Source organism: Astyanax mexicanus, chromosome 17 (assembly GCF_023375975.1).
Source record: "Astyanax mexicanus isolate ESR-SI-001 chromosome 17, AstMex3_surface, whole genome shotgun sequence".
Classification (NCBI taxonomy): Eukaryota; Metazoa; Chordata; class Actinopteri; order Characiformes; family Acestrorhamphidae; genus Astyanax; species Astyanax mexicanus.
Genome location: NC_064424.1, coordinates 42,897,418 through 42,914,631, shown reverse-complemented (window position 1 = coordinate 42,914,631; position 17,214 = coordinate 42,897,418). Strand labels below are relative to the sequence as shown.

The window sequence follows — 17,214 nt, the reverse complement described above, 5'->3', positions numbered from 1 at the left end:
CTCACCTGTGGTGTTTCAATCAAGAAGTTAACATCCCATGGCTCTAATGTAGCAAGACTCCAGGGACGTGGACTGAAGAGAAATTTTGATACAAGGCTGCAACTAGTGCTAGGTGATTATGGCCTATAAAATAATGTTTGATTTTTTTCACAAAAAAAAAAAAAAAAAAATCTGATTTTCGATTATAATCGAAGTTAACTACAGATGACAAGAAATGGTTCAAAACTAGGTTTACCGCCATGAAAAAAAACAAAAAAACATTTTCCACATTTGATTACGGATCCTCACCGGAGAGCGATGATGCTGCAGGTTTTAGAAACAGTAGGATTTAATTCTGGTTAAATTTATGCTTTAGTCTGTGGGAGGTGCCGGTAACCAAGGTAAGATGGATAAACAGTAGCATTTTCAGATATTTTAGACTAAAAAGATAAAATGATCTGTATGTAAAATCGCGATTATTTCATTTTGAAAATCACATTAAAACGATCGTCCAAATAAATTGTGAAAATTAATTGTGAAAATCGCACAGCATTAGTTGCAATGTAGGATAGTCCGGATGGTGGATGTGCAGCTCTAATCAAGGTTTAAATATATTTAAACTGTCCTGCAGGCTCGGGGTGCATCAGTGTTTCGGCCATGAACAGTGATAAAAAGTAGAGTACGAAGCTTCCATTTAAACAAGTGAATAATAAATGAGTTGTTTTTTTTTTTTTGCATTCTGAAGGAATGCTAGGTAAAGATGGGCAAAGTTTGTATGACGTACACTGTATGCCCAAATGTTAGTGAAGACCGCATTTCATGAATGCTGCATGGTACTTTAAGGGGCATCCATTGCTAATTGTCTATATAGAGAAAGTCAACTTTCTAGGAAAATTAAAAGAGAGTGGATTTCAAAAGGATTAGCTGTTTTGTCAGTCATGAACAGCAGCATCACAGACAGATTTATTCTCAGTTTCTCCACACAACAAGGAGGGTGAATGAAATGCATGTTCCATACAACACATTTCATATCGCATGCCCAGGAGAAAGCACTCACCTAGAGAACGTCTTCAGTTCATTAATGTTAGATGTAGCTGAAGTTCTGGTCATTTTCTGCACACCTTCAGCAATTCATAGTATTGTGAGCATGCAGTGGATTTTCCAATATCTATTAATAAGTTGTAGAAACTGTATGCACGCACACACACACTCACACACACACACACACACACACTCACAAATGAATATCAGGAAATCAAAAGTGTGCAGCCCGGAGTGTCTGAGGGTCTCTGTGTAAAGCTTCTCCACTGATTCAGTCTTTATTGTTCTTAATAAGAGTAGTATTAACTGCTGGTCACGGCTGCGGTCATCTGTTCTTCCTCTTGTCCTTCTTACTCTTTGTCGTGTTTGCGGCTGAGCTGGACTGCACGGCCGTGGCATGGCCTGTGGTTTTCAGGTGATCAAACAGTTTGTTTCTGGAGGTGAATTCATACTGGCAGGTCACACAGCGCAGATTCAGCTCCTTCTGCACAAAAAGAAGAGAAAACGGGACTGAAAAAATCTACAGAATGCAGTATATAACTGGAATGCATGTTTTACATACAAATTTCATTTTTCCACATACTAAAAATCTAACTGCAGATGACACAGAAATGGTTGAAAACTAGGTTTGCCTTTAATTTGGTTTCACTTAAATGTATCCTTTCACAAGGTACAAGTGCAAGAAATAAGCTTGTAGATATTTGGTGGAATAACCCTGTTTTTTATCACAGTTTTCATGCATTTTGGCATGTTCTCCTCCACCAGTCTTACACATTGCTTTTGGATATCTTCATGCCTTACCCCTGGTTCAAAAATTCAAGCAGTTAAGCTTGGTTTGATGGCTTGTAATTATCCATTCTCTCATACTATAAAAAAAACCTTTAAATTCATTTTGTTGCAGTAATATATTCTTAACATTAATAAAATATTTGTCTAATGTTTATTTATATTGCCAAGAACACAAATCACAAAAATACCCTGAAACATCATGAAAATATTTTAGGCTAATACTGCTCACTCCTAATCACAACATAACTATAGTATGACATTTTGTCAAATTGCTTACCCATAATGCAAATATACACAAATATACATAGCATACATGCATAAATACATAAAAAAAAAAACATACCTCTTGGATTGTTTCTCCACTTCCCTGAGGCTTGCTGCTGTTTTTCTTTGTGTCTTTTCCACCTTTTTTGCTTTTAGTCTTTGAAGAGCTTTAAAATAATAATGATAAGAATTGGTACAACAAAACTATTAAAAAAAAAATTACATGAAGAGTAATTAAGTGTAATAGAAACTGGAATTTTGATTAAGGCTGAGGCTCCCACCTTTTGTTAGGTTCAGGTTTGTCCTTTTTGCTCTCCTCTGCTGTGAGGTCCTCAGAGGCAGGGGCGTCCTCATAACTGCCCGTTTGGGCTGGTTCAGTGGCATCCTCAGTGGAATCTGGAACTGGACTCTCAGGCTTTGGCTCTTCTGAAGCATTCTGGGTAATATTTAAATCAGAATTAGAATGGATAAAAACTGTCAGTAATTAAACAGATTATTAATCCTTAGGTTTTTTTAAACACTTTAGAACATCCTTAATTTTACTATGATTCTAATTACTCTTATCCAAACTCCTGAAAGAAAATACTAGTGCTGCAACTAATCACTATTTTAGTAGTAAACTAATCTGCCAATTATTTTTTCTATTAGTCACAAATATTTTTGTCATGTCCTCCATTTGTCCTTTTTATTGGTGAGGGTTATGATCCAATGCATGTTTTAAAGCACCTTTACAGCTAAACCTTTAGCGCCCTAGACTAAATTTATTGGATATTTTGATAGTTTATACTTTGATATCTATATTAATCTAAACATTACAAAGAAAATTATAGTAGAAATTCAGGCCAGATGTTATTTTATTAAATTCTACAAAATGTAAATATATGTCTTAAATGTAAATATCACCAAAATGTATATATTACTTTAAATAACCAATTTTTATTCATCTCTTCTATTGTGAACAGGATTTTTATTTTTAATATTTACCACAGCTGCCAAAAAGCCTTCACTACAAACCCATCAAAATATAAATTTACTTTGTTGTGAATATCTGTGGCAGCCTTAGATTGGGGTAATTTAAGCTTTGGGCTGGATATTTATTTTAGAGTACATTGTGAAATATGGGGAAAAATAAAAGTTCCAAAAAAAAAGTTTACATTTTACAGTCCAGGATGCTGAAGAAAAAAAAATTGTAAACTTACATTTGTATTTTTCTGCTGACGCTTTTTCTTCTTCTGTTTTTTGGACAACCTGAAAATCACAACACAGTCAGTTAATGAGCTGAATCAGATCACTTACAATTCCAGCTCATGCCTGGTCTTACCAGTCTTAAAAATGTCTTATTTTACATGTCAATAATTATTTAAAAACTAAATAGAAAAAAAAAAAAAAAAAAAGAATAAATAAATCCCCATTATTTACAAAAAATACACAGAAATAGGTAAAATAATAAAAACTAATTAACAAGATAATGCTTATAATGCTGATAATCAGGGAAGACAGGTTTGCTATATGATGTTTGCTTCTTCAGGTAATACAGAAAATGCTAGTCTACCTTCACACTTCTACTATCAAACTTTTAGCTACTGTGCAACAGTGAGCTGAATTTACTACAAGAAAAGCTTGCTGGGGTCAGTCGGCCTTTTTAAACATTAATTTTCAAGTAACTACGTGTAACTTTCTTGCTCTTTGATGTTTTTTATACTAAAATCTCCAAACAAACAACTTTTTGGAAATTTGGATTGGTAAGTGGATCTGCCCTGTTCACATGACATCTGATATTTTAATCTACGTCAATATCGGCCCAGATACCGATATCAGTACCATATCTATTTATTAGTGAGATCAGAGTAGGCAGCAATTAACAACACTTATCAACCACATATCAACACCTTAGTAAAAGAAAACAATGCACTAGCAACACCTAGCAACCAAACCAATACCTTAGCAGCACCACAGCAACCACCTAATAACAGCTTAGCAACCACAACACTATTTTGTTAATACTGCGCAGTTTAATAAGGCCTAGGTGGACATCATACTTCTGTCTAGGTGCACCATCCCTCTCCTCCTCTTCATCATCTTCCTCAGCCTCTTCTTCCTCTTCATCTTTCTCTGCTGTATTCAGATTCAGACATTCATCTTCCTCCTCCAGCTGTTGTCGCAGCAACGCCACCATTTCTCTGTGCTTCTTGGACTTCTCGTGGTTCTTCATGCTGAGGAAATAGTAACAGCAATATGGAGTTAATCGTAAATCATACACGACCAAACATGGAGCAATCATGTAAAATTATGATATAATAAATAATAAAAAATAAGAGGAAAGGTCAAAATGTTTAGATGATTCTGGCCAACTTTGCTAAAATGTATATTTTATTTATTTCACTGTATTTGCAATTATAAATATCATATATATATATATTTCTTTTTTAGATGTTTAAAAATATATTTAAAAAGTGTGTGTTTGTGTGCATCTAGATACATACGCTTTGTCGGATTTGAAGGACTTGTCACAGGCAGGACAGTAAAGATCATCATAAAACTCCTCTCCCTCATCAGCACCATCCACATCCACAGCATCTGTCATAAAACACAAATCAACAAATTAATTACTAACGAAGAACTAAAATACCTTGTTTTATAGTGAAAAGTTTTATACTACCATATTAGATCAAGACCATGTTTAGTTTAGTTATTTGTAGCCGTGCTAAACTAGTAACTCACACTCTTATCACAATAGCAGGCACCCTGTTTTTAGAATAAATACACAGTGTGTGGCATTGCAGGAACGGTTAAAGAAGCACAGTGATGCCATTTATTATAGTATTTGGCCCTGTTCTCACTCAATTTAAAAGAAAAGAAACTTTCTTAAGAACTAATACTGTACAAAAAAAAACTTTGCTTAGCTATTTTAAGGTTAATAATATCAGCTCCTTTTTACCTCACAAGCAGCTTTTTTATAAGGTTTTTTTAAGGTGCAAAAACTATATCCTTATATTTCAATTTAGTGAAGGTGTAAAATAGTTCTTTAAAAGTTTCTGGCAGAAGCACAAGTCTTTCTACTGAGATTCACTCTGACAAGTTATACAGCACCAGTCAAAAGTTTGGAGACACCTTAAATGCAGTGGTTTGCCACTATTTATTTTTTGCTGCATTGTAGATTACTGATAAAGTCATCCAAACTATAAAGAAAAGCTATAAACAAAAAAAAACTCCTTCAAAGTAATTATTCTTGCTTACTCTTGCACATCTTGGCTGGATTTTCTCAGTCAGTTTTATGAGGTAGAGTCACCTGGAATTCAGGCTTTCAGTTAACAGCTGTGCTGAACTCATCAAGAGTTAATTACTTGAATGTCTTGTCTCTTAATGTGTTTGAGAGCATCAGTTGTAAAGTAGTGAAGAGGTAGAGTTACAGGTATACAGTGAATAGCCCTGTTTGAGTAATGTTCTAATTCATAATATGGAAAGAACTACTTAACTGAATAAAGAAGGTCAGTCAATATGGAAAATTTCAAGAATTATGCATTCGCAAAGACAATCAAAAATGCTATGATGAAACTGGCTCTCATCAGGACCACCCAAAGAAAGGAAGAGCAAGGGTTACCTTTGTTGCACAGGAGGAGTTCATTTTTTGATTGGTAATAAAACAAAAATTAAATGAAATCTAATTCATTTGATTAACCTCCAAGCACAATTTGGTCTTTATGACAAACCTGTCCATGTGTTTGGGATGCAAATTCATTTTCATCTCAGTCAGACAAACCTTTGGAGATGGTGAGCCTGTGTGTGAAGGATTTAGCATATCAGTTAAACCCTCAGGCTCCAAGCTAAACATCTGCATCCCAGCCTCACACACCTCACACTTCTGCCCGGCTCTGTTTGTGTGTGGTAACAGCAGGCCTGGTCAGTTCTGTCGTGTGTTTATTTGTTTTCACAGCTCACACTGACCCATCATGCCATGTCCACCTGCTGTTTGTGTGCCGTCTCAACTGTAGCATTTCAATTTCCTAGGTTCTGCAAAACACTGGAACTGCTGTTGTGTGCAGAATTTCACAGAATTCAGACTGTGCTGCACCAGTTTAACAAGAATTCAACTCTATAGGTTTGAAAATGTGGGCGTGACGCAGTTATGTTAAGTAACTGGTTATATTCAATTAGAAATGTCTGTTTATTTAAGCATGGACTAATTAATTAAATTTCATTCATTTTAATGTTAGAAGAATATTCAGCAGAGGTGGACCAAATCCGATTTTTTGCATGTTTACTATTTTTCATGTGACTCATATCGCACATCTGTCTGAACAGTCTGTGCTGCAAAACAGACAAATATGCACAAAATAGCTAAACTGCTTCACAAGAAGTTTCAGTTTCATCTAGGGCGGGAAGATATCGCCAACATTATATTAAACTGAGATGAATATGAACAGTATAAAAGCCACGCCCATGGGGTACACAGTGGTATGAAAAGGTTTGGGCACCTCTGATCATGTTCATTATTTTCTTTTTTTTATTATTTTTTATAAATCATTACAATTTCAGTTAAATATATATATATATATATATATATATATATATATATATATATATATATATATATATATTATAGCAGACGAGCACAGTGATGTTTGTGAAGTGAAATGAAGTTAATAGGATTTACAGAAAGTGTGCAATGATTCTGTAAAACTAAATTAGGCAGGTACATAAATTTGGGCACCCCAACAGAAACATTACAACAATATTTTGTAGATCCTCCTTCTGCCGGAATACTGGCCTCTAAATGTATCCTATAGCTTCCAATGAGAGTCTGGCTTCTGGTTGACAGTATTTTGGACTATTCTTCTTTACTAAACATTCAAAACATCTCTAGTTCAGTCCGGTTTGATGGTTTCTGAGCATGAACAGCCCGCTTTAAATCACACCACAGATTTATAATAATATTCAGATCTGGGGACTGAGATGATTATTCCAGAATGTTGTACTTGTACCTATGAATGAATGTCTTAGTAGATTTTTAGCAGTGTTTAGGGTCGTTGTCTTGTTGAAGAATCCAGCCTTTTTTGTTAGAGAAATTACAGATGAAGCTAAAGAGCGAGAGTGTACTGAGAGTACTGTTTCCTACGCTTTCAAAAGACTCTTGTACAGAAAGACGTCTGGCTGACCCACATGGCAACACCTTTAGCTCAGCTTAACACAACTGGACTGCAGTAATAAAGTCATTGCACAGAGGAGAAAATAAAAAGCAGCTTGTCTCCATTACCTGCTAAACTCTTGTTCCTCCTCAAATCCAGCAGAGCCCAGAGGCCTCTTAACTAAACCCTAAACAGAGCTGATACCCACAGCTGGGTTAACTCAACAATGGCCTGCAGATATTCAACAAACGCCCCGGGCACATATTTTTTTAAAAACAAAAACAAATATTTGCATGCTCTGTGTACGCTTTCAGCTATTTTTGAGGGGGAAGTATTTTGTATTTTTCACCCCTCTGTGTTTTTGTTATTGACTTTGCTGTTTTGATAAAAACAAGATTTGAAGATAGGGGTTAAAGTTTCCCATCGTGGCTTCAACCCCCTCCCCTATTAAAAACACTGAGGTGTCAAAAACACAACAAAAATCATAACATATAAGGACCACAATAACATATAATTTAAAACAATTTTTAAAGACCTTAATAATATACTGAACGTAAATACATACAATATACAATATACTAGTGCATCTCATTGAAAGGTTACTTTAATTCAGAAGAAACCGTGAAAATCATATTATATAGGTATTACACACAGAGTGATCTATTTTAAGCATTTATTTCTTTTAATGTTGATAATTATGGTTCACAGCCAATAAAACCCCAAAAATCATTGTTTCAGAAAATTTTAATATTATATAAGACCAATTGGTACTTTTGGCAGTGTGGGCAGTGTGCCAAATCCTGCTGGAAAATGAAATTCACATTTCCATGAAAGTTGTCAGCAGAGAGAAGCATGAAGTGCTGTACGACTTTCCGGGAAAACACTGCACTGACACACAGTGGATCAACACCAGCAGATGACATGTCTCTCCAAACCGTCACTGTCCATCAGTTAATTTTACATTTTATTTGTAAATCAAGGGATCAGAGTCTGGAGGAAGAGTGGAGAGACACACAGTCCAAACTGCTCGAGGTCTAGTGTGAAGTCTCCACGTTTTCACAGTCAGTGATGGTTTGGAGAGACATGTCATCTGCTGGTGTTGGTCCACTGTGTTATATTAAGTCCAAAGTCAATTTTCTGGAACAGTCAATTACTAAAATATAAGTAACGTTTCATGATAAATGCTCAGAAATGACAGATGTTTAAAAAATATACATAAAAAAAAAAGTTTTTTTTGTTTTACCTACAAATAGGTCTTTCACGAGTCTTACAAGATAAAACTGTCGTCGAATATATAGATATGACATCAATAATTGTGTTTACTTGTATATTTGTTTATTCATGAATGTAATTTATCAATACTCTAGTCAAACAAGAACCAATGTATCAAAAACTGTGAAATGACACAGTACCAATCAAAGGTTTGGAGACACGTTGTAAGTGTGTGTGTGTGTGTTTGTTTGTTTTTGTTATATTACACACTGATCCCACTTCCTCGTGTTCCTTTGCTGTTTGTATTTGGTCTCAACGTGAGCATAAGATTTTCCTTACCAAAATTTTTCGTGGAAATACGGCTTGTCCACAGAATTTGACTTCCCTCAAACGTTACCTCTAAACAATGCTTCTGTGATTATACAAACAGTGTACGCCCCAGAACTGGACATGCCTAAACTGTGAGTCACATTTTGAAATAACATTTTGTATTAATTTTTTTTTGTTTGTTTTGTTGATGATTTTTTTAAATTAACATCAAGTGTTCCAGTGTGCATATTACTAAAGGTATGTTTAAATTTGCTGAGTCAAAATATAAAGGAATATGGGTGTGAAGAACTGGACATCTCATAATAAATAATACAATATGATCACAATACTGTGATTCTGTGATTCCCGATTTATCGCAAGACAATTCTCTACAATACTTCATAGAATCTGTGTTCCTGAAGAGAATAAGATATTCCTAAAAAAAGGCAAAAACCAGGAATTATGGATATATTGGTGTCAGATTCACAGAATTTTACAACCAATATTCTTCACCTCATTTTTACCCCATTCATTTGATTATAGCGCCACCATGTGGAGTAATGAGGCAGTAACAAGTCACATTGAGGGGCAAGTCTTTGCACCTTTGAGTTTAGAGGACTTTTGTTTCAATAAAAATATTGATATTTTACAAGTGCTTTGTCAAAAAAGGGAATTAAGTAGAATTTGAAGAGTTCTTTAAGCTTTAAGAAGTACTTAAATATTCAACTTATTTCGTACTTATTTATTGTAAGTAGTTTATTGTAAAAGGTAATACTGAAGTTCTGAAAGTAAAACTACAGTACTGTTTTATTAGTGTAGTTATTACAAAAAAATTCTCAGCGTGAAAGGAAGATTGTCAACATTTTTGAATATTATGAACGATATTACACCCTGAAATATTGTGCCATATCACCCACCCCTAATTATCACATCAGGGTGCAACTTTTTTTGCAGTTTTTAGCAAAAGACAAATTCACACTTTTCTCATTACCCATTATATATCTACTAGAGACAGATTATATCTGTCCAGTATCATTTATTTTACTTTAATCCTGGATATATGGAGATATTAGGAGTGCATTATAGGATCATGACATTCTGGATCACTGACTTCTGTTAAAAATCTGATAAAAATTCTTGTATTTTTTTTTATATCTCATTTAGGGATGTGCAATAATAAAATGTTATTTTTGTTTTTGTTACAGTAGTGTATTCTTGAAATATTTGTTTTAATTAAGTGTTTTGTCACATGAAAAATCGTGATATTATTTTAGGGCCATATTGTCCACCCCTATTGGCAACATAATTTATTTCCTGCTTTCGGTCAAAACAAAACAATTCTAATATATACAACATAAAATTAAATAAAAAAAAATAGCCAATAACAGCCAAAATTACTGCCTGTACTTAAAAATGTATTTGCCAATTTATGCAATGTGTCCTGTAATAAAAAAAAACACTCATAACATATATTATAACATCTAAAAAAAAAAAAAAAACTAATTTTTTTTAAAACATTTTTTTGCATTATATATTATTGCCCAGTACTGGACAGCAGCATGTAATCTGATTACAAAGTGTTAGAGGACAGCTAAGAAATTGCCTACACCTGTGAAGTTGTGAGGTGTTATCTTGTGAGTGTGTTTGAACCTTGACAAGTATGCTCATATCAAGTGACGTGTCTGGCTAGAATCAACTCTATCAGAAATGACATCCACATTCAAAGCAGGAGGCAAAGCTGAATGACAGAAAATGACATCTGGCATTTAAAACATCCTCAAATTACCAAATTACCAATCGCAACCGTAATTACAAATAGTTACATTTGCACTAAACTTTCAAATTTGCATTTTTTAACAAGATTTCTTGCGTGTATATGTTCGTATCTCTCATGTGTGTGCTGTATGTGTTTTTTCTGAACATGCCCACCTGTGTCCACTCTGTCCTGTATGTCATCAAGCTCCTCCTCAGTGTCCGAAGCGTCCCCAAACTGCTGTCCATACTGAGCCTCCATCTGCTGCAGCTCCTTCTCCAGTTCAGACATGGCCGCCCAACTCTGCTCTTTGTAATTCTCTGCCAGTCTAAAAATGAGAGCACAGAGGAAAATACAATTCAGATCTATATTATATTATCTATATCTACAAAACCTTTATCATTATCGAGATAAAATACATCACAATAAGTAGTTCACCAGCATGCCTAAAACACTAACCAACTGAATGTGTAATTAAAGTAACCATAATTTCTGCATTAATTTTTAACTGCAGTTTTTGGACTTTAAGGCACATTTAAAATCCTTTCATTCTTCCAAAAATCGAATGCACCTTATGTATGAATTCTACCAGTCTGGTATTAAAAAGCAATAAAGCCACTCCGCTGAAGTGCAGCGCTACAAGCACTAGCATTAGCTTTTGCTATTCGGAGGCCAGTACATTGGACTGAGGTCTGCAGGTTTGCCATGTTAAATAAACTAGCTACATGAGACAAACCAATAGCCAGCCGATTGCACCCTGGGTTACCGGAACACTCAGGGTTCCTCAGTCTAGCGCTGTCAGGCAGCATTTACATCCCGCTAGCGCTGTGGTTAGCTGATAATGCTAATGCTGCTGCACCCAGCCTTAGTGCTGGAAAAACTTAACTAAAAACTCATCCTTAGAAAAAGTATTGAAAATCTAAGCTTACTGTGTGTATATAAAAAAAAAAAAAAAAAGGAAGTGCTTTACTTACTTTCTCAATCGTGTAGTGTGCACTGTTGAAAGACACTCGACTAAGCCATCGCCGACGTGTCACACACAATATCTAGAAGGTTTTCCATTGTTTTAATCTTAAAAATACGTTTTAATACTGCTTTTATTGGACTACATGCTCTTATTGTCCAGAGAAGGCTTTCTACTAGATTTTGAAGCACCTCACTTATCCCCAAAACTCTAACTCAACCCAAAAATATTTGATGGGACACCATCCTTCCAGAAAACAGAGGTCCACTCTTCCCCAGTTCGATGCTTTTGACATAATGGTGCCAAAAAGTTCGTGTTTTTATCTGCCCTACCTGAGACACATTGTACAGAGATCATACAAGTTGTTAAAACCTAAGCAATTACTAAGATCTGAGATTTTATCAAAAATAAAAAGTAAATCAACCTAACTTCTGTAGTCGATGTTTACATTGCTACATAAATCTTATAATGTCACCAGGCACCTGTTAACATGTAAAGATTAACGAGATGTTTTAAACTTTCTTTAGAAAAACTGCTCAAATTTCAAAAGGTATTTTAAAAAATTTACGAGATAAAGCTTCCTGATTAGTCATCCGTGTAAATGCTTTACACTAATCAATTCATTAATAATGTATCATTATCCCTTTACTAAATGTTGTACAGGGTTAACATAGATCATATGAGAGAGCCACTCACTTAGCCTGCTCTACCTTCTGTTTCCTCCTCATCTCCTCCACCCTTTTGGCTTTTTCTGCGTTCTGCTCCTCCACCAGCTTTTTGTGGGCCTGAACGCGTCGGTCGCGTTTACGCACGAAGGCCACGAGTTGGCGCACCAGCTCACTGCGCTCTTTCCTGGCCTTGTCCCGGGTCTTCTTGTTCTCCTTCTCCATGGCTCTTCTCTCCCAGCGGTTCGAGGCCTGCCGGGTATCGTACTCCTCCTTCCAGGCAAAGTTTTTCCTCGTGCAGAAACTTTGCCAGCAGCCATAGAACAAGTGCACAACCTAAAGCAGAGGAGAACAAGCAGACAAGATTATTCAAATGCTTTGTAAAGCAGCTTCATTAAGCATCTGGCTTATAAATCCTGTATTTCGCTGATGCGATGTGATTGGCTTATTAAATAACTGAACGAATGAGTAGGCACAGGTCTTCCTAATAAACTAGGAATTAGTGAGTAAAAAACATATGGCATATCAGACAAACAAGGCCTATGTTCTTACCAATCCATATTTCAACAAATCTATTTAACTTAAGACATTATTGAGCAGGATTTCAGTTCCACATCTTACCATGAGGGTGCCACAGCTCCAGTCTCAAATAACTTACCATTGCATTGACTAATAAGTTGTTTATTTGGAGATATTTTAGTGCAGAAACAAGCAAGACAATTGGGCTACAATCACAAAGCAGGTAAAAGTGGCTTAAATCCAATTTTGTGACCAAATCCAATATTTATTTTAGGCTGTTTTTCACAATATATTTAAAGTGACCTTTATCTGAGATCTGTATGAATGGGTTGCACTTCAAAAGTGGCACAAATGTGCAAGTAAGCAATCTGAAGTGCTATGAATGAGATGAGACTGCAGCTGAGATCAGCACAGAGATTTCACTCTAGCTCACTGAAAAAACACGTTATTAGGCCACGGTCAGGTTTTAATTTTCCTCATTTTTCTTTTTCTTTAGATCTGTTATCTTTATATTATTTTTCACCCTTAAGTCCTCAAATCACTGGTGCTGTCCATTTTCCTGCCTACCAATGGTCACTTTCCCATTTTTTTTTGTCAGTGCAGACCATCTACTGCTCTGCCTTTAGTGATCATATGGGTTTGAAATGATTTGTAACATTTTTAAATTTTAACAAGTAACGATGCAGAATGTAAAATAATGCCAGAGTAAAAATACTAAATTAATTGAAAATGTAGTAAAGTAAAACTAGAAATAGGATAAAAAAAAATAACACTCCAGTAGATACAGACACAGTATTTTAGTACTTAATTACAGTAGTAATGTATTTCTACTGTGTTACTATTCATCGCTGTGGGTAGCCAATCACTATTATCTGTATATTTGTGTTATGGTGTGAGATTGATTACCGTATCATAGTCACTCTCAGAGTCTCCAAATGTGGGGAAGTCGTCACACTCATCATCTTCCTCTTTACTGTGCTCCATTTCTTCCTTTGCAATGGACTCAAAAAGGTTCCTGTACACAGTGTAGAAACCCTAACAAGAAATATATATTCATTTTAATATAAGAGACCTGTACAGACATTATATTACTAACATATGTGAAAGAGATAATGCAAACTTACATTTCTTCCCCTTATACTTTACACTGAAGGTATACACGTATACTATTTTACTTTTATACTCCAGCCATTGTGCAGAGTAAAATCTAACGCTCTTTAATAGTGGGTTGTAATTTAGGGAAAAAAAAAAAATATATATATATATATATATATATATATATATATATATATATATATATATATATATATATATATATATAGATATATATTTTTTAAGCCATGTAAAGCACTTTTGTTCATGTTCATGGACACCAGTCTGTCAGAGTGTCAGCAAAACAACATAACCTTGTGTATTTAATCTTCCATTTCTCATTAAGCTACACCATTTTCACAGTTTTTCACAGAGCAAAACTTAAAAAGAATAACTTCAATCACCAAATACTGTATGTTTTGAAGGCTAGACTATAATTGGGGTAGGATAAAAAGTGCTATTCTATTTTATCTCTAATAAAATAATAAAAACATTTCATTTCATACTATTATTACTCACCACATAACAACAAATAAAATGTTTTTTTTGTTCCAAAAGAGGGAAAAAAAAAGATATGAAAGCTGCACTGAATGAAGATGATATGGAAGTCATTTACAAGGTTATACTGAATTCTAGTGGTCAAAAGTGGAACAGCAATGGCTTAAAATATTATATAGACTTAGCTGCAGCCTTAACTATTACTCATTTTTTACAGATTTAGCAGATAGAACTGTTCCAAAATAAAATAACTAATAAAATAGCAAAATTAACTTCAGTGACTTTAAAACATAGAACTATACAAAAATATAGTAAAAATATGCATTTGTAGGTCACAATGTACACCTGTTAAAATGCTGAACAAAAAGAAATATGCTGTAAATGTTGGCAGGTCTGAATTTGTATTGCTTTGAAATATTAATATTTTCTGACATGCCTATTAAACATTGCATAGGTTCTCCTACAGGTTATTTAAAAGCTGCAGAGTTTAATCAGCTATTTTAAGCAAAAACATCTCTACTTTCCCCTCATTCCGTCACTCACCTTCTCATCATCTCCATAACCTGAGTAACAGGTCACAGTGAAGTACTGCACCAGATCAATACTGTCATCCTGGTACTCTCCACTTACTCCACCCTTCAGCAGCGCATCCCGGTGGTTATCGTACCTGTAGCAAGAGGAGAGACACCATTTATTATGTTTTCAGAACTAAATCAATCTGTCTGGTCTTTTTACATTGAAGTAGATATTTGTACATGTTATTTGTATCATTACTTTTTAATTTAGGAAAGAATCCTCCTTTACTCGCAGCGTAAGCTTGGCACATTTCGTTAAAGGGCAGGTCTTTATCCTTGAATGGACATTGGGTTGAGCTTTATATTTAAATCAGTGGATGGTCTCTTGATTAATACCATCTCTGCTAACTATTAAATCTTGGGGCTGGTTATTGGGCAATGGTGGCATAAGCACTGGGTTATTACTGGATTACAGTACTGTAGGTTTGATACCTGAGCTCACCAAGCTGCCGATATTTGTAAAAAGCGATGGTTGTATAAAGCTGTACGGTATATGGAATATGATGCACTCCCAGTAATGTCTATTAAAATAAGACCCCTCTATAAAAAAAAACACCCTGAACAACTAAACAAAGATAAAATAAAACATAAAAATGTTATACAAAGTGTTCAACAACATATAAAGAATAAAATGTAAAGGCTGAACCAGTGCTTACCAGGCTCTCTCCTGTGGATCACTAATAACATCATAAGCTGCCTGAATCAGTTTGAACTGCTCTGCAGCTTCCTCTGCATTCTCCAGGTTCTTATCTGAAAACAACAATTTACATATTGGTCATTAATGACAAGGTTTTGAAATATAGGAAGATACAGATATAAATATCTATATAGATATAAAGATATTTTAATACTCAGCATCTGAATAAATAGGTCAGTGGCAGTTCACTGGTTAGAACAAAAGGTAATACTTGTGATACTGCTGGGTCCTTACCCAACTCTCTTTGCATAAAGGGTGCTCTTTAGAGTGGCTGACACTTTCTAAACTCCCACTTACAGTCTTTTTTTTATTCATTTTAAAGCGATAGAGGTTTTGGCAAAATTAATCCCTTACTAATCAGCTAATCAAAAAAATAAGTCAATTACCACACTAAATTAACCATTAGTTCCAGCTACAGTCTGACTTGATGACACTTTATTTATTTATTTTAACTTTACACAATACACATACTATCTTTCTGTTCTTCTTATGTTCTTCTACATATGTACACATAGACTTTACTTACTACGATGTTGTTTGTGCACCAATCTTCCATGATGTAGTACTTTATCAACCACATTGGTTACCCCAGCAAATACTTTCTAACACCTCAGTAAATACCAGAGACACCACAGCAACCACATAGTAATCACCTAATAACCAGTTATATCAAGTGCATAACAACCACCTTGCTTTTGTTGATTTTAATTTATTTTAATTTATATTGTAGATCAATATTAACAGACATAAAAATAATTAAGGGACACATATGAAATTATGCAATAAATAAAAGTAAAAGTATGTCCTTCACAATTCCCTGATCTAAACCTGATGAACTGAGATGAGTGATTTAATTGGGATGAGCTGGAGCGTCACAGCGTGGATGAAAAGCAGCAACTATTGTTCAGCACCCCTAGCACCCCTGAGAAAACTATTCCAGGTGACTCTTCCTCATGAAGAAACTGAGATGAAAATACCAAGTGTGTGCAGATCTGTCCTCAAAGATAAATGTGATACTTAGAAGAACCTAAAATATAAAAACATATTCTTGTTTATTTAAAATAACTCAGCATATGTTCCTGTAGAGCTTTAATATAGCTTTCTTCAATATGAAATTTACTATGTAGAAAATAATGTAAAAAATAGGGAAAAAAACACATTAACGGACAAGAGGTGTGTTTTGACTGGTAACGTTAGTTTATCTATATAATCTTGTTAAATTAGATTACCTACCTGGATGCCATTTGAGGGCCAGTTTCCTGTAGGCTTTTTTAACATCGTCATCAGTCGCTTCCCTCTGGACTCCCAACACCTCGTAATGGCACTTCATCCTGCACAGCTTCTCCTACTGAAGGACTCAGAGTCTAACTGATACTGATACCCCAAACCAAACCAGAGCAATACAGATAACTACAGAGAGCTGTGAGATACAGACACGCTGTGTACCTGCAACTACAGTTAAACCAGCACAGCTACAGCCTGACTAACACACACTAACACACCGGTTAGCCTGTTAGCATTTCCACTCCACAGCCTTCTCCTGCCTGTTACACCGCTCACACCGCGCTCTGATATACAAATACAGCAGCCCGGGTTCCATATCTTCCCCCCGGGAGGGTCCGCCGCAGTAATAATATAATATTTATTAATATTATCTCACTATTTAACCCGCTCTTCAGCTACTAGCTACCCGCGCTCCGCAACAACGTGCTGCTGACGCCTGAAACTGAC

General features: G+C 35.1%; 1 protein-coding gene across 2 annotated transcripts; it reads right to left on the bottom strand.

The window, feature by feature from the left end:
• Positions 1–899: 899 nt before the first annotated feature.
• Positions 900–17,214, bottom strand: dnajc21 (DnaJ heat shock protein family (Hsp40) member C21). Of its 2 annotated transcripts, none has more exons than XM_007246024.4 (12): positions 16,717–17,214; positions 15,443–15,536; positions 14,755–14,878; positions 13,528–13,656; positions 12,134–12,438; positions 10,650–10,801; positions 4,557–4,650; positions 4,113–4,286; positions 3,273–3,321; positions 2,355–2,509; positions 2,153–2,240; positions 900–1,504 (listed from the first exon to the last, which is right to left on the bottom strand). In XM_007246024.4, exons 1-12 carry the CDS (start codon positions 16,811–16,813, stop codon positions 1,346–1,348), a joined length of 1,620 nt encoding a protein of 539 aa, XP_007246086.2. In that variant the 5' UTR covers positions 16,814–17,214; the 3' UTR covers positions 900–1,345. The 2 variants fall into 2 exon arrangements, with proteins under 2 accessions (XP_007246086.2, XP_022532250.1); XM_022676529.2 differs by having other exon boundaries at positions 900–1,501.

Coding starts and splice junctions, on each gene's coding strand:
- dnajc21 (XM_007246024.4), bottom strand. CDS start 16,813: ATGAAGTGCCATTACGAGGTGTTGGGAGTCCAGAGGGAAGCGACTGAT. Junction 4,287..4,556: donor TCCTTCAAATCCGACAAAGC/GTATGTATCTAG, acceptor CTATTTCCTCAG/CATGAAGAACCACGAGAAGT. Junction 1,505..2,152: donor GTGGAGAAACAATCCAAGAG/GTATGTTTTTTT, acceptor CTTTTTGTGCAG/AAGGAGCTGAATCTGCGCTG.